General features: G+C 35.4%; 3 protein-coding genes across 3 annotated transcripts; 2 read left to right on the plus strand and 1 right to left on the minus strand.

Annotated features, from left to right (window-relative positions):
* Positions 1–830: 830 nt before the first annotated feature.
* Positions 831–8,906, plus strand: LOC137012287 (olfactory receptor 6C75-like). The gene is made up of 4 exons (XM_067375417.1): positions 831–970; positions 1,101–1,189; positions 3,306–4,197; positions 8,849–8,906. The coding sequence occupies exons 1-4, from the start codon at positions 831–833 to the stop codon at positions 8,904–8,906; spliced, it is 1,179 nt and encodes a 392-aa protein (XP_067231518.1).
* A 9,803-nt stretch (positions 8,907–18,709) lies between these two features.
* Positions 18,710–19,663, plus strand: LOC137012173 (olfactory receptor 4E2-like). The gene has a single exon (XM_067375282.1). The coding sequence runs from the start codon at positions 18,713–18,715 to the stop codon at positions 19,661–19,663; it is 951 nt and encodes a 316-aa protein (XP_067231383.1). The 5' UTR covers positions 18,710–18,712.
* Positions 19,664–25,230: 5,567 nt separating this feature from the next.
* On the minus strand, positions 25,231–26,172 carry LOC137012172 (olfactory receptor 8G17-like). Its single transcript, XM_067375281.1, has one exon. It carries the CDS (start codon positions 26,170–26,172, stop codon positions 25,231–25,233), a length of 942 nt encoding a protein of 313 aa, XP_067231382.1.
* Between the last annotated feature and the right edge of the window lie 1,529 nt (positions 26,173–27,701).

Raw genomic sequence — 27,701 nt, forward strand, 5'->3', positions numbered from 1 at the left:
GGTGAGTGAGTGCAGGTGAGGAACCAGAGGGATGCTGGGAAATGGAGTACAAGTGCTGGTGGCTGTGACAGTACTCCTCCATCCTGGAAGGTGCGTCCTCACGCCGTAGATGGTATAGACGGGGAGGGAGGGCGTCATGGAGTCGTGACGGGTGATCCAGGTGATACAAGCAGGTAGACTCCAGGACGGTACTGGTGGTTCAGGGTGCCACGGCAGTGCTGGCCATTTAGGAGGCCATGGCGGTGCTGGCCATTCGGGACGCCATGGCGGGTCAGGCCCTGGAGTGGAGTCTGAACTCTGGTCAGGGGCTGAAGCCATCATAGGACTCTGGTCGCAGGCTGAAGCCATCATAGGACTCTGGTCGCAGGCTGAAGCCATCATTGGACTCTGGTCGCAGGCTGAAGCCATCATTGGACTCTGGTCGCAGGCTGAAGCCATTGTGTGGGTGGCCCAAACACACACAATAGCTAGTGTCATTATAGACACTATAATATCCTCTGGGCTAGGAATGGGCTCAGGGACTGGAGCCAACACAGGAACTGGACTATGGTCGAGGAAGAGAGTCGCCTCTGGACTGTGGTAAGGGACTGGAATCATCATCACTGGACTGAGATTAGGGATAGGATCCTGGATGAGGAAGTGATTCATAGCTGTGGCGGCAGCTATCTTAACTGAGAGCTCAGGCGTGACGGCGGCCATCTTGACCAGGGGCTCAGGTGTGGCAGCAGCCATTTTAACTGAGGGCTCAGATCGGGGAGTTCTTGGGGTTCAACAAAGTTAGCCCCGATCCAGTACAGATTCTTGATTTTCTCGTCATCTAAGGAACTAGTATGGACCAGATCACAGAACTTATCTATGAATGTAAACAGATCGCGGCTGGATTGAGCTGCCGCCACGAATTCCCAGCCAGAATCCATGGAGCTCTGCATGAGGTCTGGTCTTCTGTCAGGACACAGATGGAGGCAGGCAGGTAAGTGTTAAACAGGTAGTTTATTGAAAATAGAGGCACAGAAACTGGCAGATGATGCAGGTGAGAATGGACACAAGCACAGTAAACAGTCATTAAGCTGAAGTAGTAATGGGAGAATGTCTCTTTGCAGGAATAGATCAACAAAGGAGGGAGAACAGACGATGGAAGACGGATGGAGGGATATCTGGATGGCTCAGGTCAGTAGCAGGTCAGTAGCAGGTCAGTAGCAGGTCAGTAGCAGGTCAGTAGCAGGTCAGTAGCAGGTCAGTAGCAGGTCAGTAGCAGGTCAGTAGCAGGTCAGTAGCAGGTCAGTAGCAGGTCAGTAGCAGGTGGTTCATATAACATTGTGCTATCCATAGACAAGACCAGACAACTGTGGTGAGGAAGGCGACTGCTTAAATAGGGAGTGCTGATGAGTGTTGATGACTTGCAGGTGCAGGTGATTGGTGAGTGAGTGCAGGAGTGCATTGAGTGAGGAACCAGAGGGATGCTGGGAAATGGAGTGCAAGTGCTAGTGGCTGTGACAATAACAGTAGTGTATATCATATGACATTCCAGGAATTAAAAGATGCTTTCTCCTGAAGAATATGAAACTAATATTTATGTAGGTATGCTAGCTGTGCATTCTAGCTTTAATTATAATTGATATGCTATACCCCCAGTTTCACAGACCAGGCTTAAGCTAGTCCTAGACTTGTTTTAGCTGTTTTAACCGAAAACAACTTGTACTATCTTGACATATCACAAAATATGTCAGTGCCATTGTTTTGTCACAAGAAGCACACCAGTGATGTTATTTTCTAGTGTACTAATTTAACTTAGGCCTAACCCTGGCTTAGGCTAAGCCCTATCTGTGAAACTGGGCCATAGACTATAGGTTCACCTTAAGTTTTGTCATCATTAAGACTGCACTTTCTGGTGCTTTGCAGAGGAAGCAGGATTCTAGCTTTGCAGTTTTGACTTGATTGCAGTGCCACAGTTCTTGCTGACTCAGGAGGAGCTTTGTTTTGAGAAATCAAGAGTGCTCATGCGTGTCATGGCAGGATAGTTTGGAGGAAGGTCAGATAGAGGATCCTTCTCAAACAGGCAGTCAAGATGACAGGTGTATTTACAATATGCCACTCAAAAGGCCAAACCCAGGGTGAAGTATAGATCACTGCTCACATCTATTGTTCCACAGCATTTTTTTTCAGGTTCAGCAGCTTGACCCAGGTGAAAAAAGTACACTTCCATAAAGTACTTGAAGTGCTCTAATTTTGTACTTACTATCTTAAGAATAAAAATCTTTAAAAAAATCTAAGTGTACTATATATATATATATATATAAAGGACAATGGCCAGTGGCCAGTGGCCATTATCCTTTACATCTAAAAATAAAAGATCTAAATATAAATAAGGCCTTAAATTAAATATTAACATAAAATATATAATGCAAAATAATCTTTGCTTATTCAAAAATACTGGGAAAATATAATTGATTGTTTAGCTTTTTCATTTTGTTTACAGGTTTCCTTTATATTATATAAATATATCTTTACAACATTTCAAACATTTTCAGCTTATAATAATGAAGATAATAATAATATAATCTGAATATATAGTCATGAATCCAACAAAACTAAACTGTCATTTGCTACTCTTAATGATGCACCATGAGAGTTGTTGCCAAGGATATAAAATGCACAACATCATTAAATGGAAAGTGGTTAATAATAATAATTAAAAAAAACAATGTGTTTTTTTCATTCTTGAAAATGTCCGCATTTAAAGCTCCTTCTGTGTTTAAAGTTCGTCACACAGGAAGACGCCAGAGTGACAACACTGACCTTTACTGACTCTCAACTGTTAGAGACTTAACTAAACTACAGAATTTAATTGTTATGAATGATGGTCAAATATAATACTGACTACATTTCACTTCATATTTTATTGTAAGGTTAGTTCAATTTCTCTACATATCCAGATATTGTGAGATATTTTAAATATCTAAATTACTTTTTTCTGCAGTAAAAATATGAACTTTAATGGCATGTTTAAATGACATCTAAAGCATAATGTTATTCATTAATAGCAACATATAATATAATATTATATACTATAATTTATTAATGTAGTAAACAGTTTACTGTATAAGGCCTCTCTTTAATTTTTAATGTGGGTGCATATACTTTAAAGACTACAACATTACCAAGATAGCAGAAAATATGTACTGTAGATAATAAGGTATTCCCCAATATACGGCACACATTGCACATTGCGGAAATAATTTTTTTTTTTTATTTGTTTTGTTTTGTTTTGTTTTACTGTTATTTCCCACACATATTTCCTTGACCAGGTCAGGATCTGCAAATCACCACAATGAACACCAGTGGGCCTGTGGAATATTTCACCCTCGATGGACTGAAGGACAGATATGTGCTTCCCATTTTCTTCACTGTCTATGTTTCTATTCTGAGTGGAAACAGCATGATCATTTATCTTGTTAGAACCGACCCCAAGCTCAACACTCCTATGTATTTTTTCCTTCATAATTTATCCTTTTCTGATATCGTGTACACATCAGTGACCATTCCCAAAATGCTGTCAGTGTTGCTGACTGAGGTCAAGACCATTTCCAAAACAGGATGCTTTGTACAGATGTACTTTTTTCTCTCAACTGGAGTGACAGGGCGCGCTTTGCTGACCGTGATGGCGTTTGATCGGTACGTAGCAATCTGTAACCCCCTTCGGTACACGACTATCATGACCAGGCGGCTCTGTATTCTATTGATATTTGCTTCTTGGGGTTTTGGGGTCATTGTAGTGCTGCCTCCAGCTATTTGGGCGACTCAGCTGCCTTACTGTGGGCCTAATATCGTTAGGCACATGTTCTGTGATCACTCTTCACTAGTGAGTCTTGCCTGTGTTGACACCACCAGGAATGGTATTTTGTCCCTAACAAATGCCCTCATTGCACTTCTCAGTACATTCCTTTTCATCTTAATTTCGTATGTCTGTATTGGCAAAGCTATGAGAAAAATGAGCAAGGCACAACAGCTCAAAGCTGCGGCCACTTGTGTGTCCCACCTGATAGTGGTGTGTATCTCATATGTTTCAGCCACCTTTGTGTATATCTCATATCGAGTTGCTAGATTTGACCCAGATGTTCGTATAGTCATTGCTGTGCTGTACTCTGTGCTCACACCCCTGCTGAACCCCATCATTTACAGCTTGAGGAATAAAGAACTGCAAGATGCAATGAAGAGAGCGTTTTGTAGATGCACTGTTACTTTTAAAACCTCCAGGAAAACAGTTCCTTCTGTTGCTTAGAATCTGCATAAATCTGTTCATTGTGAAAACAATTCAATTTCATCCATTAAAAAGTATGAATATGTGTGGAACAAACAAGACTGAAGCAAATTGGATCTATAATTACAGTTACAGAAATCTGAAAATTTCTTTCACTCCATTGTATTTTCAGTAGTGCAAGAAATCAACAAATCTACTATTTGTAATGATATTATAATTTTGTTTGATTGTTTGTTTTTCCATGTAAAATTCTATATTTTTATCCATTACTCAAATCATAAAAATGGTCATAGTGATTTCAGATTATAATTTCTAATATGTTTTAGGATTGTTAAAACTGTATGCTTAATTTGGAAACAACTGTTTTGTAATGTTCATATCATGAGGAGATATTACATTTAAAAATATCCCATTTAAAAAAATCGCAATTCCATTTTTATTTCAAATGATCTCTGAATCTCTGAAGGCCAATTCACATTGCACCGACAAACGCTAACAAACACAATCATCCAAACTGGTAGTTGGATTTAGAATTTTTTTGGATTTAGCAGGTCCTGCAGGCTCCTCACCTTTATTCCTTTACTATGAACTTCTGTACTTGCAAGATTGATAATATTAGAGAGAAAATTATAACCATGAAACCGTTTACTACAGTATTGCATCAATAAGTGAATTGTAGTGTCCCTGAGGAAAAATTCCATTCTTTCGTTGCTACAGGAGAGAAAGAAGTGTCTAAACTCGTTAAATCTTCTAAATCAACAACATATATAGTCCCTATACCGACTAAGCTACTGAAAAAGATGCTTCTTCACAGGTCATAGATCCTCTTCTTAATATTATTAATTAATCTTTGTCACTAGGATACGTATCAAAAACTTTTAAGCTGGCTATTATTAAACCACTTATTAAAAAAACAACAACAACAAAAAAAACCACTACTTGATCCTAGAGAATTAGTCAATTACAGGCCGATCTCGAATCTACCATTTCTGTAAAAAATACTAGAAAAGGCAGTATCCTCACAACTATGTTCATATTTAGAAATAAATAGTATCTGTGAGGATGTCCAGTCAGGATTTAGACCTTACCATAGTGCTGAGACTGCTCTCATTAGATTTAAAAATGGCATTAGTGGAGCTGCATGGTTTAAATCATACTTATCTGACCGTTATCAATTTGTAGCAGTAAATCATCATTTAATCTTAATTGATAACTTATTAAGAGCTCAGTGGTCAAGGATAGATGGGTGCTTTGTGTGCTTTGACTAGTCTTAGCTACTGTCTGTTATTTCAACTAGAAACTATAGTTCATCTGACAATTAGGTTAATAAAAATTTTTACCACCTTTTGTTTTAGTTCTTGTTAATGTCAAAGGGAACAAGTGTGTAAGTGTCATTTAAAGTTTTTATTTCCATTCTTATATTCATTTTACTTTGGTTATTCAGTTAACTTATTTTCACTGACATGTGTATGAACATAGACGTATGTAGGTTGTCACAAGTATGTATGCATATGGTACGAGTATGTGAGTATGCATGGTCATGTATGTGTATATGTATAAATGTGTATGTATGTAGATATTATGCTTTCTTATCAGGTTAATTTTATTTATTAATTTTATTTATTTTCCTCATGTTTACATATTCATATATTCATACAAGACACCTTTTTTATGTATTCAGTGTGAAATCTTGTTTCTGAAACTTATGAACATGTTGTGATTGCTATTAATGGTTCCCTGTTATGAAAAGCAAAAATAAAGTATTAAAAAAATTGTATCAGTAAACAAAGATATATCATACCGATCACAAGTTCAGTATGGAGTACCGCAGGGATCAGTACTAGGACCGTTGATTTTCGCTCTGTACATGCGACCCTTGGGAGATCATTAGGATGCATGGCTTTAGTTTTCACTGATGATACTCAGCTCTATTTTTCTTCGTGTCCTGACGAAACTTGTTGATTCACAAAATGAATGGAATGCATAGCTGATATAAAAAATGGGATGACTAGAAATTTCCTGTTATTACATTTAGAAAAAAAACAGAGATTCTACTTATTGGACCAAAAACCTCCGCACTTAATAACCTATACTGTAATGATTTGGGGTGGAAACAGCATTCAGCAGAGAGTGAGGATCCAAATGCAGTTTATTTACAAGTATACCCCAAAAGGTGTAACAAATACTGTCTAACACTTGATGGCTGCTCTGTTAAGTCTTTGTCGTCAACATTCAGCAAAAGGAAGCCACTTTTATGAGGATTTCATTCTTCCCTGGAGTTGTTGGAGCCATTGATGAAACTCATGTTTGCATGTTTTCTCTAACTGTAAATGAGGAGACATATATCAATATAAAATGATTCCACAGCATCAAGACTAATTTGTGATAATTTTGCACAATGCAAAGCAATTTAGCAGTTTCATTGTTAATTAAGTGATTTTATTATATTAGATTAAATGACTTCACCCTTGCAGGCTCACTATTGGTTGATTCAGTGGTTGAGGGCGGCCATTTTGGGTTGACATCATTGTTCTTAATTTGCAACACTTAAATGCCACCTCAGTCAGCACTTAAGAATCAGTCTTAGACTTTGTTGAAAATTGCTTTTAGCTTCTTTATAAAAGTTTAGACAAGTCCTACTTTTTATAGTCCAAGCTTAAGACTATTCTTTAAAACATTTCTGAGAAGTTTTATACATACTGTTCTTTTAAATTTTCTATTCTTAAAAGCATCCTGAGGGGGGAAAAAGTATCATGGTTTCCACAAACAGCACAACTGTTTCCTTTCAAGGGAACTCGCACTGTATTGGAAGTTATGATGGTATAGAAATGGCTCTGTGCAGTGTTAATTTTGACAGCAAATTTCGATTTAGTTTTAGTCTTTTGACTAAAATGCCATTTAGTTTTAGTCACCTGAATTGGGTAATACTTTAGAATACTGATCCTTCATTAATGAATAACTACACAGGAACAAATGAACAATGCATTATTAACACTCTAGTAACTACTATTAACTAACCAGAAACTATTAATGAATTAGTAGGTAATAGTGCTCAGTTGTAGGTGGTAGTTCACTATATGTTAATCAGTAACTACTGTTTTTTTCATACCTCCCAAAGAACTACCTAGAACTACTATATACAGATTCACAATTAACAATGATGCATAATGTATAATTAATTCTAAAGTAAAGGTCATGGTAACCTACTAGTAATGACTGAAGTATTATCAAGTCCTTCAGAAGGAATTACTAATTATTTGGATCAGTATTCTAAAGTGAGAAACATGATAACTCTCTAGTAACTACTGAAGTCATTGTAAACTTTCAAGGTTTTTGTACATTCTTGTACAGTTTTGTACAGTAATACCTTCTGATGTATTTAGTAACACTTAAGTAATTACTAGTGGGTTTCCATGATCTTCACTTTAGAATACTGATCCAAATAATTAGTAGTTCCTACCCACCAGAATGCAGTTGGGCTAGTTTTGGCTGTGATTGGGTGGGTTTTGAATAATAATTGGGCTGGTTTTGTTACCAAACCTGGCAACCCTGGCTGACTGTTTTTAAGAGAATACTTGCCAAAATCGACATTTTGATATAATTTTGTGTATTTGTCCGCTCAAGTGCAGAAATTCATAAAAAAGAGCTCAATTCAGTACTCGTGCACTGTCTGAGAGACGGCTTTTTGCATGCTCCCTTTCAGATCATCACACTTTTTCAGATTTATCCATATGTCTGTTCTTCTCTTTCTCCCAGATGTTTACATTTTTAAATGTTTTATGAGACATACACCAAGTGTATGCCAACTTGTGTCCCACATATTACAGTTCAAATGTGTGCATACCACTCAGGACTGGACATCAGTTCTGAATGGATCTCTTCCCAAAATCGTCCCTCCCTAACATTTTTGTCTTGTTTTTATTTGTTGAAGAAAATGTCAATAGATTTTCATCATAGAGTTTGTCATTCAAAACTGATTTTTATTTAGTTATTGTCTCATTTTCATCAGTGAAAAAATGATGTGAAAATTATGACAAATTATTTGTCAACGAAATTCACGTTGTCTGATTGTGACAATTGTTCCCTGTCGGTCATCCTCTTCAGGGTTCAGAGTTGACTTCTTGAAATACGCCAGAGACCAGTCTTGAGAGGTTGGTTCCCTTGGTAGACCATCTGGTAGTGTGGAAACTTCTGCCAAATGTGTCTATAGTCAGACTATAGAAAGAGGCTACAGAATTCAGTTCGTTTCTCATCTGCCTTAGATCATTATATCTAAATATAACAGCCCCATGATACTGAGTAACCAACGGACTAATAAACACATGATTTGGGCAGATCTTGCTTTACCTAGTAACATGAGGGTTTGACATATGAAGAACCAGTCATATTGTAGAATGCTTTACCATGCTCCTATCCTATATAAACTGTTGTATTCTTCTTGCTGGTGGGATTCTCTGTGATTGATATGAGGTCCTCCGGCCCTGATTAAAGCATATTCTAAGGCACAGTCTGGAGTCTGTTTGGTTTTTAGGCTGTGCAGCAAACTAGGCACTAGAGATCTTACTTCTATACTCAAGTGATAGTGTTTAGTGGAGGAGCACTAAAGAGCTTAGTGCACAAACAGGCCGAGACGTCGACTCAAAAATAAATTCATAGGTGTCTGGGACACCTGGTTTAACTTAAGTCAGGTGTGTAGGGGAAAATCTACCACAGAGGCCATAGAATGTGTTCTACAGCTGGTACTTTAAAAAGATAGGGGTTGCGTCCAATTCTAGATCTGAGCCAGCTGAATGGCACTTTAAAAACATTAAAATTCAAGATGTTACCGTTGAAGCTAATTGTGATTCAAATCAGTTTCGAGGACTTGTTTGTCACAATAGATCTCAGGGCACATACTTCCATTAGTGATGGGGAGTCGACTCCAAAAGAGTCAATTCCTCGACTCTGAATAGCCCCAGAGTCGGGGTCAACTTCAGCACAGGAATCGACTCTCGGTTGTCAACTCTGTTGCTGTGTCCAGAATCCTTCACTTATTTACTGATTCTCGAATCCATAGCCTACATAATGCATGGCAGTTAAGTGCATAATGCATAGACAGTAAAAGAAATGGATACAGCGACCCCATTGGAACTCAATTGAGACAAGTGAAGCCCATTTTAGCGATTTTTAGCACTTCTGTTTCTGACACGCAGACTCAAACTAAGCTTGATGACGTCAGCAACCTGTCTGACAGATGTAATTCTTCTAGTAGCTGTGCGTGAAAACTGCCATCGTTAATCTTGCAGAGACGGTGAGCTTGAGCGGGGAGTTCTTTGGCGTGAGTGAGCAGGAGTAAGTATTCTGATTAATTATTTTGTATAGTATTTTAAAATGTAATGCCAGTACGCCATATTAAGTTAATGCATACTATTGCCTGCGAGCTTCTCCTCTTGTCTGTACGGTAATTTCTCTACTGTGCGACAGAGAGTCAAGTGGTTATGACGCAATCGTTAGCTTATTTTTACAAAAACTGTTTCTACGGGGCCATAATGTAACATAGAAGGTAATGGAGCCCTTTATACATTGTCGTGTATCTTTAGAAATGAATAATGGACAAATGGAGTCTTTAAACGCCTCAGATGTAAAGTTATTCGCTGTCAAAGTGACGCCAAAATGAATGGGAGTCAATGGGATGCTAACGCAAGTGAAGTTCTGCTACAAGATGGCAGCACACGGCCGACTTCAACTTCCGGTCGACTTCCTTGGGCACTGGCATAATGTCTATGGTTAAGTGCACTAAGCAAGTAGTGAACGTAATGAAGTGAGGAATTTGGACACTGACGAATCGCGTCAGAGAGCTGTCACAGAAACTTTGTCACATACATTTATGTAGCTTACTTTAGAAATAGATAATAGTCATAGAGAATTTAGTTTGTAATTATACATACCTCCGTGTCAGCTTTAGTATTGATGGTAGCTTGTATTATTGCAATAAATATAGATTTGATTTTCCATAGTTAACCGTGTTTATTAAACTAACCATACATAAAAATAATAAACTCACATCAACAATAAACACATTAATAAGTGTACATTATTGTATGCAGTTTTTATATATTGTATTAATTTTAGTATCTTTAACTCTCGTGTCCAAGCACTTTTAAGACAATGATCGTGTGCGTTTAGCGCCATCTCCCGACCATTATAATGAGATGAATTCATTAAAGAATCCCTGCTTTCTCGTTTATTTAATTCTGACATAATATTCGACCACAGATGTTTTTATGACTTTTCTCTTGGTAAAATTAGGTATCGCAATTAGCAATATTGATAGGCTACTCATCAATTCATCTCTAAATTGGACTAACTTGGACAGTCTTGCTAAACGTGTGTTGTTGTAATGAGGGGATTTTAAGGCTTCGTGTCGGTGAAAAATAAATTGTGTAAGGACTGCCATCTTGGCTTATTTATGACCCTGTTTTGATGTACAGTAAATGGAGTCGAGGAGTCGATTCCAACGACTCCTACAGTGGGAGTTGGGAGTTGGGAGTCGGAGTCGACTCCAAAAAACCTGCAATCGAACACCCCTAAATTCCATATACATCCTTCCTCAACACAGGAATTTCCTCAAGTTTCACTTTGTGAGGGCGAAGCTTACCAATATTGGTTTCTTCCTTTCGGTCTAGCATTGTAACCCTGCACCTTTATGACGTGTGTGAATGCAGCTCTAGGTCTGCTGTGACTCCATGGCATTCTCATATTCAGTTACATCGAGGGATACATTGAGGGATCGCTCTGCTCTGCTTCTACAGAGGTTCCCCTGGTCCCTTGTCTAATACTAGTAGCCCTGTTCTGGCCGGCCCGACATGATTCTCAGACCTGGGCCCATATGTATAAAACTTATCAGAAATGCTCTTAAGAATAGCCTTAAGTTTTGACTTAAGTGTCAAAAAATTCTTAGTAATGAGTAGGACTTTTCTAAGAGTAGGAGACTTTTATAAAGAAGCTAAAAACAACTTTTAGTAAAGTATATGACTGATTCTTAAGTGCTGACTTAAGTGATGTGAACTAAGGACTACAATAATGTTAACTCAAAATGAAACCGCCCTTAACCTCTGAATCAGCCAATAGCGAGTCTGCAAGGGTGAAGTCACAGGAGCACAACACCAATAATTTAATGTTATTTTAAAAATAAAAAAGTGTGTTAAAAGATGTAAGCATATTGTGTAGCTGTGCTTGGAGTCAATTGTTTCATGTGTGGTAATAAAATGAAATTTCAAATTATTTCAATTTATTTTTGGCCAGGCTGTCATGCAAAGAAATGATGAACACATGGAAAAACATGAGAGAACCAATGAAATATTAAAAATTGATTATGTTGTAGTCAATGTCATATTTTAAAACACTTAAATAATATAAACATACAAATAAAAATATTTTCCTCATTTTTGTGGTTTAAGCAAAATTGTAAGGTCATTTAAAAACAAACAAACAAACAAACAAACAAAAACCTTTGCACATCAATTTTGGCCACTATGTTTGGTGTAACTTTACACAATACTAAAGAGCTCAAAAGAATATCACTGCAATGAAGGTTTATGACTGGGCAAGTGCTTTTGGATCGCGTTAATATTAGAAAAACCTTCCAGCGCTGGAGCTAAGCAGGAAGGCCTGAAAACAGACGCGGATGCTGCTTTGATTCCTTCTCATGTATAAGTAACACTAGGTTTGATTGTCTGGAGCTGCTGTTCTGTTGACGCTTAACAACAAACTCTTGTTTGTATTTACTCTTGTGTACTGTACGTTAATTTTTTGTGTTTCCTTGTCGTTCATCATGCGCTTTATTTTTCGTGAAGCATTTTGTTGTGCGTCAGCAGTGATAAACAAACATCCACTCTCATATTGCTAGTGTAATAGAGGCCAGATAGTGAGAGTTGTGCAGTTAAACTACTGCACACCGACACCAGCTAGAGAATGAGGTGTTTTAGCGTCACTGGTAGTGCACTCGTCTCGCGTGCCTACAGTGATCGGGCCGGGGTTCGAGACAGATTCGGGGCAGAGTGTTTAGTATTGGAGTGTGAGTTTTGGAGGCAGCGAAATGAAGAGAGGGGTGTGTTTGTTTGGGTTGATTTCAAATATCAACAAATTTGAGAAATCGCATACAGCACCTTTAAAAGTATTAAAATGCATTAAACATATGAATTATTGTTTAAGTAATATTTATTAAATGGTCCCACTTTATATTAAGTGGCCTTAACTACTATGTACTTACATCAAAAAATAAGTACAATGTACTTATTGGGTTCATACTGAATTGCAAAACACTTTTTCTGCTATTGAATTGGGATACACGTAAGGTTAGGGAAAGCTTTGGCGGTATGGGTAGGTTTAAGGGTAGGGGTAAGGTGTAAGGGATGGGTCAACAGTGTAATTATAAATGCAATTACAGAAATTAATTACAGATGTAATTACATGCAGGTGTTTTTAAAATATAAGTACAATGTAAAAATATGTATGTACGCAATAAGTGCATTGTATCAAATCATTCATTTAAATGTAAATACATAGTAGTTAAGGCCACTTAATTTAAAGTGGGACCATTTTATCAATATAATCATATAACTCCAGTACATCATATCTTCATTGGAAAGCATGTGTCTCCTCTTCTTTGCTGCCATCCTGTTACTCTTAACTAGGTTAAGAGACCTCTACAGCTCTCTTAAATAATTTAGGAGCTAAGACCTTGTCTTGAACCTTTATGAATCATACTTATTCTTAAGTCTTAGAATTTTGACACACATAAGACTAAAATTTTACTCTGAGTGGCTTTATACATACGGGCCCTGATGTCTCTCCTCAGTAGCTCTTCTTGGAAGATTCCCATTAGGAGGGACCTTTTGTCTCAGGCAGGGGTCACTGTCTTTCACCCCTGTCCAGAACAGTGGGTTTGGCCTCTGAGGGGCACAACTCTTAAACTCTGGTCTCTCAACTGAGGTCATTGAGACCATACTCAACTCTAGAGCTCCCTCAACAAGGAAATTGTATGCCTTGAAGTGGAGAGTTTTCACTTCATGCGCCAGATGGACCCAGTTAACTGCTCAATTGGCTCAGTGTTGGAGTTCCTTCAGGTTTGGTTCTCCCCAGGGGTAACCCCCTCCACTCTAAGGGCCTACGTGGCAGCCATAGCTGTTTACCACACACCTTTGGATGATGAGTCATCGCACTGGGGAGAAACCCATTGATGTCATGTTTCCTACATGGTGCTTTTAGGCTGAGGCCTGCAAGCCACACGAGGTTTTCAACTTGGGATCTGGCCATTGTTCTGGAAGGCCTGACATTGGCTCCCTTTGAGCCCATTGAAACTATTGCAGAGAAAATTAGAAATTTGGGAAAAAAAATAGCAGACCTTCAGGCCCTGTTGGTTGCCCCTTTGTGTTTAGAGTTTGCACCTGGTATGGTGAAAGCGTTTCTACACACTAGGCTGGGTTATGTTCCTTAGGTCCAGACTAATGGATAGTTTGGAGGAAGGTCAGATAGAGGATCCTTCTCAAACAGGCAGTCAAGATGACAGGTGCATTTACAATATGCCACTCAAAAGGCCAAACCCAGGGTGAAGACTGCTCACATCTATTGTTCCACAGCACTTTCTTTCAGGTTCAGCAGCTTGACCCAGGTGAAAAAAGCACACTTCCATAATGTACTTAAAGTGCTCTAATTTTTTACTTGATATCTTAAAAATTAAAAAAGTGTACTTAACTCTGCTATTTTGAGACACCATGAATATGAACTAAAATGGGCTTTTACCATACTAACTCTGTATTTAAAATAAATATTTAGTTAACACTGTGGTAACTAAATACATTTTTTAAATACAGAGATAGTATGTTAAAAGCACATTTTAGTTCATGGATTCTCCTTCTACTTGCCATTCTCCAAATGTTGTGGTAGCAGTGCTGCCAAATCAGCTAAATTTACATAAATGACAGTGGATGGATTTATATATATATATATATATATATATATATATATATATATATATATATATATATATATATATATATATATATATATATATATATCCCCCCAAAGACTGCATACATTAATTTAGTGAACGGAATATACACACACACACACACACACACACACACACACACACACACACACACACACACACACACACACACACACACACACACACACACACACACACACACACACACACACACACACACACACACACACACACACACACACACACACATTAAATGTTTCCAGTTAAGTAACTTTCTTATCTTCAACACTAGATGGCGTCATAAACATAGTAAATATATTAAAATATATAATATATCATGCAAAATAATCTTTGTTCATTCAAAAATACTGAATAAAAAATGAAAAAAAAAAATTTGTTCACAGGTTCACGCGTTTATATATAAGTTTCCTTCATATTATTTAAATATATCTTTACAACATTTCGAAAATTTTCATCTTATAATAATGAAGATAAATAACAACAGTCTACGAAACTTAAGGGATTAATTCAATCTCATAGATATTTGGAGAGCCAAATTTCCACATAATAAGTCATTTACCTGGAGCAATAAAACAGGGTCCAGTCTGTCCAGAATAGACTTTTGGTTAGTATCTGAGAACTTTATTAAAGATGATGTGGTAATTGATATTACTTCTACTCCATCAACAGACCATAAAGCTATCTGGATTCACGAGGAACAGGCATATTACAAACAATATAAGATTAGTTTTAGATATTTTGGATTATCCAGAATTTAATGTAGACAAGGAATTTATTATTTTTCTTGATTTCTGTAAGGCCTTTGACTCATCAGTTTATTTTTAAGTCACTTATAAAATTTGATTTTGGAAATTTCTTTACTAACGCAATTAAAACTCTTTACAACCCTTTATATGCCAAGAGGCAGTGTAAAAAGCTAGTACAATACAAAAAAAAAAAAAAAACATAGTAAAGATACAAATAACACAGCTATAAACAGTGACATATAAAAACAAACAAATATCTAAAAACAAGTACAATGATCTTGAATTATTGACTGAATTGAATTTTTAAAGGAAGAAAGTGATTTAAATGAACTAAGCTTTAGAGTCTGCTGCAGATAATTCCAATCATATGCAGCAGGGAACTGAAAAGAGCAACGACCAAAGGAGGTACGGACTTTGGGTATGCAGAGAGTAAAGAAACTGCTAGAGCACAGATTACGACTTGTATTATAAACATTTAGAAGGGACTGTAAATATGATGGAGTTTTACCAATAAGAGTTTTTATAAATAAACAGAAACCAATGAATGTGTCTTTTCAAGAACGAAGAGAAGACCAATTCAATAAAGAATACAGGTGGCAATGGTGAGTGTTAAATGAAGCTCCAGTCACAAAGCGGATTGCAGAGTGGTAAATAACATCCAATTTATGAAGGAGAGTTTTTGAAGCAGACCTGAAAACTAAATCTCCATAATCCAAAATCGGAAGCACTGTTGTTTTAACCAAAAGCTGTTTTGAAGAATGTGTAAAAGAAGATCTATTTCGATAAAGAAAACCAATACAAGATTTAAAGGGTTAGTTCACCCTGTCATTTATTACTTACCCTCATGCCGTTCCACACCCGTAAGACCTTCGTTAATCTTTGGAACACAAATTAAGATATTTTAGTTAAAATCCGATGGCTCTGTGAGGCCTGCATAGGGAGCAATGACATCTTCTCTTTAAAGATTAATAAAGGTACTTAAAACATATTTAAATCAGTTCATGTGAGTACATTGGTTCAATATTAATATTATAAAACGACGAGAATATTTTTGGTGTGCCAACAAAAACAAAATAATGACTTATATAGTGATGGCCGATTTCAAAACACTGCTTCAGGAAGCATCGGAGCGTTATGAATCAGCTTGTGGAATCAGCGGTTCGGAGCGCCAAAGTCACGTGATTTCAGCAGTTTGGCTGTTTGAAAAGTGATCCAAATCATGAAGAGTTTTCTAAAGCGTCTGGTGTCTTTTTAAATGTAAACAAGTGTGAACTTATGGCAGTTAAAGAATGTTCTGTGGCATCTTATTGTAACATTCCAGTCAAAACAGAAGTCAAATACCTAGGAATTATAGTAAGTAAGAATCAACAGAATAGAAGTTTATTACATTTTAATCCTATTATTCAAAATACTCAAAAGAAGTTAAACCAATGGCTTCCAAGAGATCTATTGTTAAGAGGAAGAGTTTTGATTTCCAAAGCAGAAGGTGTATCTCGGCTAACTTATACAGCTATAGCTCTTCATGTTGATAATAAAATATCAAAGGAGATTCATAAGATTCTCTTTAATTTTATATAAGGAAAACTATTTTAGTGAACTATTTTAGTGATTTAGAGATATGAAAATGGTGGCTCAAACTTCCTAGACTTTACTACACTAAACAATACATTTAAAGTAAACTGGATTAGACAACTTGTTAAATATCCAAGCTCTATTTGGAATATGATTCCCTTTCATATTTTATCCAGCCTGGGCATCATACATTTCTTTCTTGTTTGTAACTTTGATATCAACAAAATACTGGTGAATCTTTCTGCATTTTATCGTCAAGCTTTTCTTGCATGGATTCTGATTTTCAATCACAACTTCTGACCACACCATTACATTATTTGGAATAATAAGGATATTTTATATAAACAAAAATCCATTTTCTACGAAAATTGGTTTCACAATAATATTGTTCTGGTAGATCAGCTATTTAACTCTGAGGGCCTTCTTTTTACATATGAGGAATTCATGAAAAAAAAAAAAGAAAAAAAGAATATTCTCATAACACCAAAGGAATTCTCAACTTTTTTTTGGTGCAATTTCTTCTAGAATATGCATGCTGTATAAACAACAAAAAAGAGTTAATTATCAGCAACTACCATGCCTCTCACCAAATCATTCCCCTGTAGGTAAAATATGTTTCTGCTGTAATAATTATAATAGATCAATAAGAGCTCTTTTCCAGAAGGATGTAATTGAAACCACATGTAATTGCATATTGGAATCAATTTTTGCATGTTGTTGATTGGAAAAAAGTCAGTCTTCTGCCTAATTGGTATCTCTTAACAAACAAGGTTAAAGAAGTGTCTTTTAAGCTTCTCCACAAAATACACCCTGCTAAACATTATTTAATTAAATTTAAAAAGACATAGATGTAAGTTGTAGCTTTTGCCAACAGAAGCCGGTTCATTTATTTTGGCACTGCCCTTATGTATCTTTTTTTTTTTCCTTTTTTTTTGGCAAAATGTATTTGACTTTATTGTTGGAAATTTTATTTTACAGTGGAAAGATGTTCTTTTAGGCATTATTGTAAACTCCAAAGATAAACAGACTTGCACTTATTTTATTATTTTTTTTATTTTTATTTTAATGGCCAAATTTCATATCCATAAATGTAAATTTTCAGGTAAAAACCATGTTTTATAGCATTTAAAAACAAAGTGAAATATTATATTGAATCTATATTACCCTCAAAGAAACAAAAAGCTATTAGAATTTTGCAAGCATGTACACTTTTTAATGTATTCCTATGATTTTATTTATATCCCCCCTAGCATTTCAAATTTCTGTATTGTTATTGTAATGGTATGGATTGTGTTTCTCTGTTCAATAAATTAAAAAAAATAAAATAAAAAATAATGAAGATAATAATAATATAATAATATGATCTGAATATATAGTCATGAATCCAACAAAACAAAACTGTCATTTGCTACTCTTAATGATGCACCATGAGAGTTGTTGCCAAGGATATAAAATGCACAACATCATTAACTGGAAAGTGGTTAATAATAATAATAATAAAAAAAACAAAAACAAAAAAACCCCATTCTCATTCTTGAAAATGTCCGCATTTAAAGCTCCTTCTGTGTTTAATGTTCGTCACACAGGAAGACGCCAGAGTGACAACACTGACCTTTACTGACTCTCAACTGTTAGAGACTTAACTAAACTACAGAATTTAATTGTTATGAATGATGGTTAAATATAGCACTGATTACATTTCACTTCATATTTTATTGTAAGGTTAGTTCAATTTCTCTACATATCCAGAAATTGTCAGATATTTTTAATATCTAAATAATTTTTTTTTATGCAGTAAAAAATATGAACTTTAATGGCATGTTTAAATAACGTCTAAAGCATATTATTCATTAATAGCAACATATAATAATATTTATTATATACTATGATTTATTAATATAGTAAACAGTGTACTGTATAAGGCCTCTCTTTAATTTTTAATGTGGGTGCATATACTTTAAAGACTACATCATTACCAAGATAATAAAGCATAAAACTGTATGTACTGTAGATAATAAGGTATCCCCCAATATACGGCACACATTGCACATTGTTTTTTATTTGTTTTACTGTTATTTCCCACATATATTTCCTTGACCAGGTCAAGATCTGAAAATAACCACAATGAACACCAGTGGGCCTGTGGAATATTTCACCCTCGATGGACTGAAGGACAGATATGTGCTTCCCATTTTCTTCACTGTCTATGTTTCTATTCTGAGTGGAAACAGCATGATCATTTATCTTGTTAGAACCGACCCCAAGCTCAACACTCCTATGTATTTTTTCCTTCATAATTTATCCTTTTCTGATATCGTGTACACATCAGTGACCATTCCCAAAATGCTGTCAGTGTTGCTGACTGAGGTCAAGACCATTTCCAAAACAGGATGCTTTGTACAGATGTACTTTGTTCTCTCAACTGGAGTGACAGGGCGTGCTTTGCTGACCGTGATGGCGTTTGATCGGTACGTAGCAATCTGTAACCCCCTTCGGTACACGACTATCATGACCAGGCGGCTCTGTATTCTATTGATATTTGCTTCTTGGGGTTTTGGGGTCATTATAGTGCTGCCTCCAGCAATTTGGGCGACTCAGCTGCCTTACTGTGGGCCTAATATCGTTAGGCACATGTTCTGTGATCACTCTTCACTAGTGAGTCTTGCCTGTGTTGACACCACCAGGAATGGTATTTTTTCCCTAACAAATGCCCTCATTGCACTTCTCAGTACATTCCTTTTCATCTTAATTTCGTATGTCTGTATTGGCAAAGCTATGAGAAAAATGAGCAAGGCACAGCGGCTCAAAGTTGCGGCCACTTTTGTGTCCCACCTGATAGTGGTGTGTATCTCATATGTTTCAGCCACATTTGTGTATATCTCATATCGAGTTGCTAGATTTGACCCAGATGTTCGCATAGTCATTGCTGTGCTGTACTCTGTGCTCACACCCCTGCTGAACCCCATCATTTACAGCTTGAGGAATAAAGAACTGCAAGATGCAATGAAGAGAGCGTTTTGTAGATGCACTGTTACTTTTAAAACCTCCAGGAAAACAGTTCCTTCTGTTGCTTAGAATCTGCATAAATCTGTTCATTGTGAAAACAATTCAATTTCATCTGTTAAAAGGTATGAATATGTGTGGAACAAACAAGATTCAGTTAGTTACAATGTATGAGAATGAAGCAAATTGATTGATTGATGATACATATATAAACCTGGTTATTGTGTAGTTAAAACATTCAGTTGATTATTACAGTTACGGAAATCTGAAAATTTCTTTCACTCCATTGTATTTTCAGTAGTGCAAAAAATCAACAAATCTACTATTTGTAATGATATTATAATTTTGTTTAATTGCTTGTTTTTCCATGTAAGATACTATATTTTTTATCCATTACTCGAATCAAAAAAATTGTCAAAGTGATTTCAGATTATAATTTCTAATATGTTTTAGGATTGTTAAAACTGTATGGTTCATTTGGAAACAACTGTTTTTTAATGTTCATATAAGGAAATATTACATTTAAAAATATACCATTTAAAAAAATCGCAATTCCATTTTTATTTCAAATGATCTCTGAATCCCACTGAGGTGGTTTTAAGGCCAATTCACATTGCACAGTCAAACACCAACAAACACAATCAACCAAGTTGGCAGTTGGATTTAGAAATTTATGAAAAATAACTATCATGGTCACACGGCCCCAACAGACCCCAACAAACACCTATTGAACATGTTCAGTCAGGTGAAAACAAACTCCAACCAGCTCCAAAAGATGCCAACAGGAGTAACACACTGATCAGACAAAACCCAACAAACGTGTTTGTTGGTGTTTGTCTGTGCGGTGTGAATTGGCCTTTAACTGTGGACAGTGACATGAAGATAGAAGATTATGATAAAGATATAACATGAAATTGCATCACTCTCTTCTTTCTTTACAAGCTGCCACACATACAGTTTAAGCAAGATTATACCACCAATACAGAAAGAATAAACAAACTCTTTTCAAGCATTATAAGTAAATTGATAGTTGAACAACAAACAAGTAATGAAACAACAATTTTTTACACTGGAAGATGAGCCTATTGCCAGAGCACATTTCGGTTATAAACAGTGCTGCCTGGGATTACTTAAATTACTACTTACAAATTGTAGTCAGTAACTGATTCTAAATTACATGACAAAAAATATAGCTAGTAATGATTACTCATTTTAGGTAATGTTTTCTGACTCCTTTTTGATTACTTTTTAGATTACTTTTGACCTAATTCATAAATCTCATTGATTTAAATAGGCCAATCTTGTACCATATTGATAAAAAAATTCAAAGTATTTTGCAGTCTTTGTTATTAACATCATGAAGTGCATTAAATATTACAGTGCATCAGGGTTTCCCAGACTAGGGTTAGTGGTGGAACTGCAGGGGGTTCTTGAGTTTAATGAAAAGCTATTAAGTAATTAAAGTAATTTAAAATCTAAGGGCTTACTTCAAGTAACTGACTGGCTAAACCGACCGTCTGCTAGCTGTCTCATGTCACAGAAGTAAGATAAACCTCAATATATAGAGACTCTTTCACCTAGATATCATCACAGAGACTGTGTCTGTTCCCCAAATTAGTAAATACAAAAAAACCCAAACCCATTTAAAAAACAGATATAATACATATGAACAAATGATCTGGGTTGCTGAATATTAGATTCCATTCTTCAAAAGCACTTATTGTAAATTATATGATCAGATATTATAACCCAGATGTGCTGTGTTTGACAAAAAACCTGGCTAAAATCAAATGATTACATTACTTTGAATGAGTCCATGCCTCAAGATTAATGTTAAAAACATGAACCTCGTCTGAAAAGCAAAGGGGGTGGTGTTGCTGTAATATATAGTAATGTAATGTCTTCACTTTCACTCAAAGTATAGTTTCAAATATAATTCCTTCAAAGTGATGGTGCTTTATGTAATGCTATCTAGTGTAAGTCATAAATCCCATTTGACATTTGTGCTGGCTACTATATAGGCAACCAGGGCACTATACAGACTTTATCGAAGAATTTGGTGATTTTCTATTGAAGTTAGTACTGGCTGCAGATAAAGCCCTAATTGTTGGTGATTTTAATATCTATGTAGATAATGAAAAAGACATATTGGGATTAGCATTTACAGACATTCTAAACTCTACTGGAGTTAGACAACACGTGTCAGGACCCACTCATTGTCATAATCATACTTTAGATCTAATACTGTCACAATTCTGGAACAGAGCGATGACATCTGATAATTATCTAGTTTCGTGTATACTATTAGCCAAGGTTGCAAAACTGACTTCCTGTTACAAATATGGTAGAACTATCACTTTTACCACTAAAGATTGCCTTATAAATGAAGCTCTAGTGCAAGTTCTGCTGGGAAGACTCCAATGTTACGTTACTTATTAGGTTAGATCTAACCAATCATTATCTAACACTTGGAGTATAAAAGATCGGTACTTACACATGTCTGAGTTTGCAGATGCTGACGCCAACCTTCACCTCCATCCTTCCCACCACCACCAGGATGGTCCCTGTCCATACTTCCCGGGGGTCGGGTAAGCCCCTGCCTTCATCTTCAGGCAGGAAACGCAAAGTCCGAAACCCTCAGGAGGCAAGATACTGAAACAATGATATTTAAATGATATTTAAACCCTCAGGATGTGAGCTACGGACGGGGCCTACGCCAAAGAACCTTATCTTGTGATATTTTGCTTGCTGATTGGTAATAAATATCATTGTTTCGTTATCTTGCCTCCTGAGTCTTTCTGGTAGAAATATTCTTCCTGATCAGTTTAACCTCTTCAGCATACCAGATAGCTTAGAAGAAATCAATCATTTATTCATGAGTTATAAACATTAATAACCTGTGAAAGTGAACCTTAATGTAAAATGGAAACATGTGAACCATTTATTAATGAGTTATAAACATTAATAACCTGTGAAAGTGAACTTTAATGTAAAGTGAACACATGTGAACCATTTATTAATGAGTTATAAACATTAATATGGGAATTTTCTCATGATTTACAAGTCGTTGAAAACATTAGAGATATTGTTAGTAATCAGCTGGTGTCACGGCACACACGAAGACAAACAGGGTAGGTCCAATTGCAGGTATTTATTGGGGAAATCCAGAAACGTAATCCATAAACCAGTCAATAGTCAAAACATCCAGGTAGACAGTCCAAACAAAATAATAACAGGAACAAAACAAAAAGCAAACCAACACAGGGACTCAGGCAACATGAATGAAGACACCATGACAAAAGCAGAGACAAACCAGGTATAAATAGACAGACACTAATTGAACAAACACAAAACAGCTGGGTGCAATGAAACAAGGATAATGAGTACCAGGAGGTGAGTTATGGGTAATGTAGTTCATGGGGTGAAAACCAAAGTCCAGGATGTAAACAGTCAGGGTTGGAGTACCCTCTGGTGGCAGACAAGGGCACTCCCAGTAATGATCGTGACAGCTGGACAAAATATATAACACTAGCCTAGTGGTTTTTGGATATTTTACTGCAAAAATTTTACATATTGTACCTTTAACAACCGAACATTCCCTTAACAGAAGTTCCGAAGTGTCAAACATAAATCACGCCAACTCACCGCACATAATGACATGCGATAGATGTCAAAAATCAAAAAGTTATTTAATTATATTTCAGCATAAACATACACTAGACAGGTAATGAACATAATAGCTAAAATGTGTAGTTTATTTAAGGTTGAAATTTTCCAGGTATATATAAAAAGCAAAGTATTTATCGTAATGTACTTTAAATACCGTTAAAAAATGTCAAAGATGTCAGTTTTGCTGATATTTATAAATACCAGTAGTGACGTTGTATAATGAGGACATTGTCATGTTGCTGGATATAGAGTCATCAGTGTCCCAATGAGTAGTGAGCCAGGGTCCTAACAGTGCACAAATTTGTGTACACAGAATAGCCTACTGATTCAAGACCTAGTGAGTTAGGGAGCTGATTGAGATGCAACTATAGTGTAGCTTTGAACAATATGAACATTTTATTGTTAACAATGATCATTCAAACACTTTACATTTGACACATTCATTACATTACTTTCTTCTCCACAGCTTTTCCGACTAACCTATTTAGAGTGTCTTGTCACAGACTCAGCCCTTTCTAGTCTTCATTTTGAGTTGGTCTCACCTTTAGTGATCTTGGTTTGGACTAAAATGCAAGCTATGTGATTTCAGACAATGAAGAAATTCAGGAGATACAAAGTCCCTGAAACAGGACATTAAATATGTTGTAATACCTTGCAGTGAGAAGAAAGGTTTAAAGTATTAGTTCACTTCAGATTTAAAATTTACTCACCCCCATGTTATCCAAGATGTTCATGTGTATATATATATATATATATATATATACATATATTTATATATATATATATATATATATATATATATATATATATATATATATATATATATATATATATATATATATATATATATATATATATATATATATATATATATATATATATATATATATATATATATATATATATATATATATATATATATATATATATATATATATATATATATATATACTTTTCAACCACAAATGCTTGTTTTCCACTAGTGTCCACGACTTCACGTATCACATTGGAAAGGTCACACGTGAGTACTTGAAAAACTCCAACTTCAAAATCGTCCGACATCATTGTTTTACCTTTTTTTTTTTTTTTTTGTAAAGGGCATTTGACTTAGTCTTTGCACGTTCACTTTGTAAATACTGGGTCGGTACTTTTGCCTACGTCATGACCTTTCCAACGTGACTGCATAATGCGTGAAGTCATGGACAAGCATTTTTGGTTAAAAAAGTATATACTTTTTTTTTTTTTTTTTGCAGTGAAATTTGCATTGAAACTGGACCCTTAATTTGCATTGAAATTTGGACCTTCAACCCATTACTGTTGAAGTCCACTATATGGAAAAAAATCCTGGAATGTTTTCCTCGAAAGCCTTAATTTCTCTTTCGACTGAAGAAAGAAAGACATGAACATCTTGGATGACATGGGGGTGAATAATTTATCAGGAAATTTTAATTCTGAAAAATCAAGAACATTTGAAGATTTACCAAAGACTTAGAACCCCCAAATGATCTGACCTATATGCGTGATGAGTGATCTGATTATCTGATTAACACAAAGTATAGTTCGACTATTTTAGATTCATAAATATGTAGATAAATATATATATATATATATATATATATATATATATATATATATATATATATATATATATATAAAATCAGATAATGATTGGTGAGGGGAAACAAAGATGATCTGAATAAATATAATTTTCTGATTTGTTTACATAAATGTAATGTCTGCTAATAATTGTAAAATTCCTGTATTTGAACATGTCAGTCAAAGTATGAAACAAATTGTATGAAAATTGCAAGACAATAATTTCAGAACAGTCGCAATGCAATCACCGCCCTGATGGAGAAAGAGAGAGAGGATATTAACCATATACTGCATTTTCTTTATGAGAAAAGTAAAACAACAAATTTTAAAGAAAACAGTTTTCCCTACTCTTCTTGTAAAAAAAGCAATACAAATTAAAAAGAAATAACTTTTTTTCTACACCAAAGTTTAGCTATTTTTTGTCTTATCTCTTTGGTTTGTAAACCGTATACTAAGGGATTTAATCCTGGTGGTATAATGTGGAACATTATACTAGCTAGTTTCCTGTTGTCAGAGTATTCAGGAAAACGGTGGAGAAATGTCATGATAGCCCCAGAAAAAAACATGACTAAATAAACAGCTAAATGAGTGCTGCAGGTTTTTATGGCTTTGCTGTTGAGTGCTTTGTTTTTGCTACTTTTGCATACAACAGCAATCTTGACATATGTTATAAATATAGATACTGCTGAAAAGCAGAGTACAGCCACAGTATAAATAATTCCGTAAATATTATTTATGACCACACTTTCACAAGACAGTTTAAACAGTGAGGCATTGTCACAGAAAGGGTTTTCAATTTGAGATCTGCAATGAGACAGTCGTACAGTGAGACCTAACATAATTGTCACCAAAAGAATTGCCAGGCCCCAAGCAAATGCTGATAGTTTAACCACCATCTTATTGGTCATTATAGCTGAATATCTAAGTGGATTACATATAGCCACATATCTGTCAAAGGCCATGATTATCAGCACATAGTGACATGCTGCTATAAATATATGTAAAAAATATGCTTGAGTAACACACTCCATATATGTGATATATCGCTCTGAGCTTTCCTTTAAAATGTCTTGCATTAAGCGTGGCAAAATTACAGTGGTCCCTAGCATATCGTTCAGTGGCAAGTTACAAAAAAGAAAATGCATAGGATGATGAAGATTCTTTTCTGTTGAGATCAGCACTATAAGTACAAAGTTAGATACCATAGTAAAGACATAAGCCAAAAAGAGTAGGATGAAAACTGGATAGGAGGACTGAGGTGTAACTTTCAGTCCCTCAAGGAGGAGAATGCTGTGTCTGAATGTCAGGTTGTCCATTGTCAGCTCCTTACAAAATCTAAGGGAAAAGAAACAACCAGAGGTAGCATTTCATTAATAGCATTTGAACTTGAAGTACTCATAACATAAATAAATAAAAGCAACATAGTAAACAAACAAACAAAAAATCTCACAAAGTGTAAAGTATATATCAACTGGCAGCTGTCAAAAAAACTACATACTTACTTCAGAAGTGTTCCACTATTATCAATCTAACTAATTTATTGCTACATAGATTGTGTAGAACAGAATAGAAGGCAACTCTGTTAAGTAATATAAACATTAGTCAAAATCTATAACATGTACATCTCTGAAGAAAAATGTATTTGCCCTGACCTTTAAATATGCTGTTCAAAAGTGTTTCTATGATGCTGTAATCATCCCATAGGGGATTTACCCACTCAGAACAATGTCATCAGGGCAGGACTTATAGGGGCTGTGGGCCCCTGGGCTTAAGTTTATGTTTGGGCCCTACCTATGCAACAAATAACCTCAACTAGAACATCATTATGGAGTAGCACAAAATACACACAAATTAAAATATGCTTTGAGGTTCCTAGAACAATTAATATGCAACATACCTAGCCTAGTCAAAGTTTAGAGGTAAATATTAAATAGTCATTATAATACAATAAAATACAGGATGTGCTCTCTCAGTACACTTGAACCCATAAGTATACTACAAGTGGTAACTAAATACACTTTTAGTATGTTAAAAACACATTTTAGTTCATATTCATGGTGTCTCAAAATAGCACAGTTGAGTACATCTTAAGATGTTCTTAAGATTATCTTAAGAAGTACTAAAGAAGAATTTTTAGCATATTAAGTACCAAAATAGAAAATAGACCACATGAAGTACATTATGGAAGTGTACTTTTTTCACCTGGGCCCATCTCACCCAATCCACAACACACCAAACCATAAACCCACCAGCTCATATGCACAGAGCAATTTTTAACCCCACTTTCTAACATAAAAATATAACACAATACTGAAATATAAATGCTACTTATTTTTCTTAACTGAAATGCTTATCAGTTACATTAATGAATGTCTAGCATACTTCTTTACATTATAATTTTTCTTTTCTGGTGTACATGGCAAAAAATAAATATTTTTTTACACAGCTTTCTTTCACACAGGGACAGTTTAACTACCTCCAACTACCTGCCATAAAATCAGTCCATATAACACAATGATCTGGTATGGTCTAGATTAGAAGACTTGGAATGTCGAATGTGGACTGTTTCTATGGTGCCTTTCTAGTGGTTATAGTATCTTGAGCTTGACAGCTCCTGCTTACTGATCTCCTGTCATTTTGTGAAATAGAGATTTCAATTATTGAAAAGAGTGTAAAAATTCTCATGTTTATGAAAAATACAGTAAAACTGTAATAATGTGAAATATTATTACAATTTAAAAGAACTGTTCCCTTTCTAAAGCTACACTTAATGTTGCGCTTGATTCAATGCTATGGGAACACTTTTTGGTGTGACCAGCTGTAAATATGTATGCAACACTTCAAT

Source organism: Chanodichthys erythropterus, chromosome 22 (genome assembly GCF_024489055.1).
Source record: "Chanodichthys erythropterus isolate Z2021 chromosome 22, ASM2448905v1, whole genome shotgun sequence".
Taxonomy (NCBI): domain Eukaryota; kingdom Metazoa; phylum Chordata; class Actinopteri; order Cypriniformes; family Xenocyprididae; genus Chanodichthys; species Chanodichthys erythropterus.

What these genes read in the sequence shown, in the direction of transcription:
- LOC137012172 (XM_067375281.1), bottom strand. Translation starts at nt 26,172, where the DNA reads ATGGACAACCTGACATTCAGACACAGCATTCTCCTCCTTGAGGGACTG.
- LOC137012173 (XM_067375282.1), top strand. Translation starts at nt 18,713, where the DNA reads ATGAACACCAGTGGGCCTGTGGAATATTTCACCCTCGATGGACTGAAG.
- LOC137012287 (XM_067375417.1), top strand. Translation starts at nt 831, where the DNA reads ATGGACCAGATCACAGAACTTATCTATGAATGTAAACAGATCGCGGCT. An exon ending in ACACAGATGGAGGCAGGCAG is followed by an intron (nt 971 to 1,100) that starts GTAAGTGTTAAA and finishes GTCTCTTTGCAG; the next exon opens with GAATAGATCAACAAAGGAGG. An exon ending in CAGTAGCAGGTCAGTAGCAG is followed by an intron (nt 1,190 to 3,305) that starts GTCAGTAGCAGG and finishes TTCCTTGACCAG; the next exon opens with GTCAGGATCTGCAAATCACC.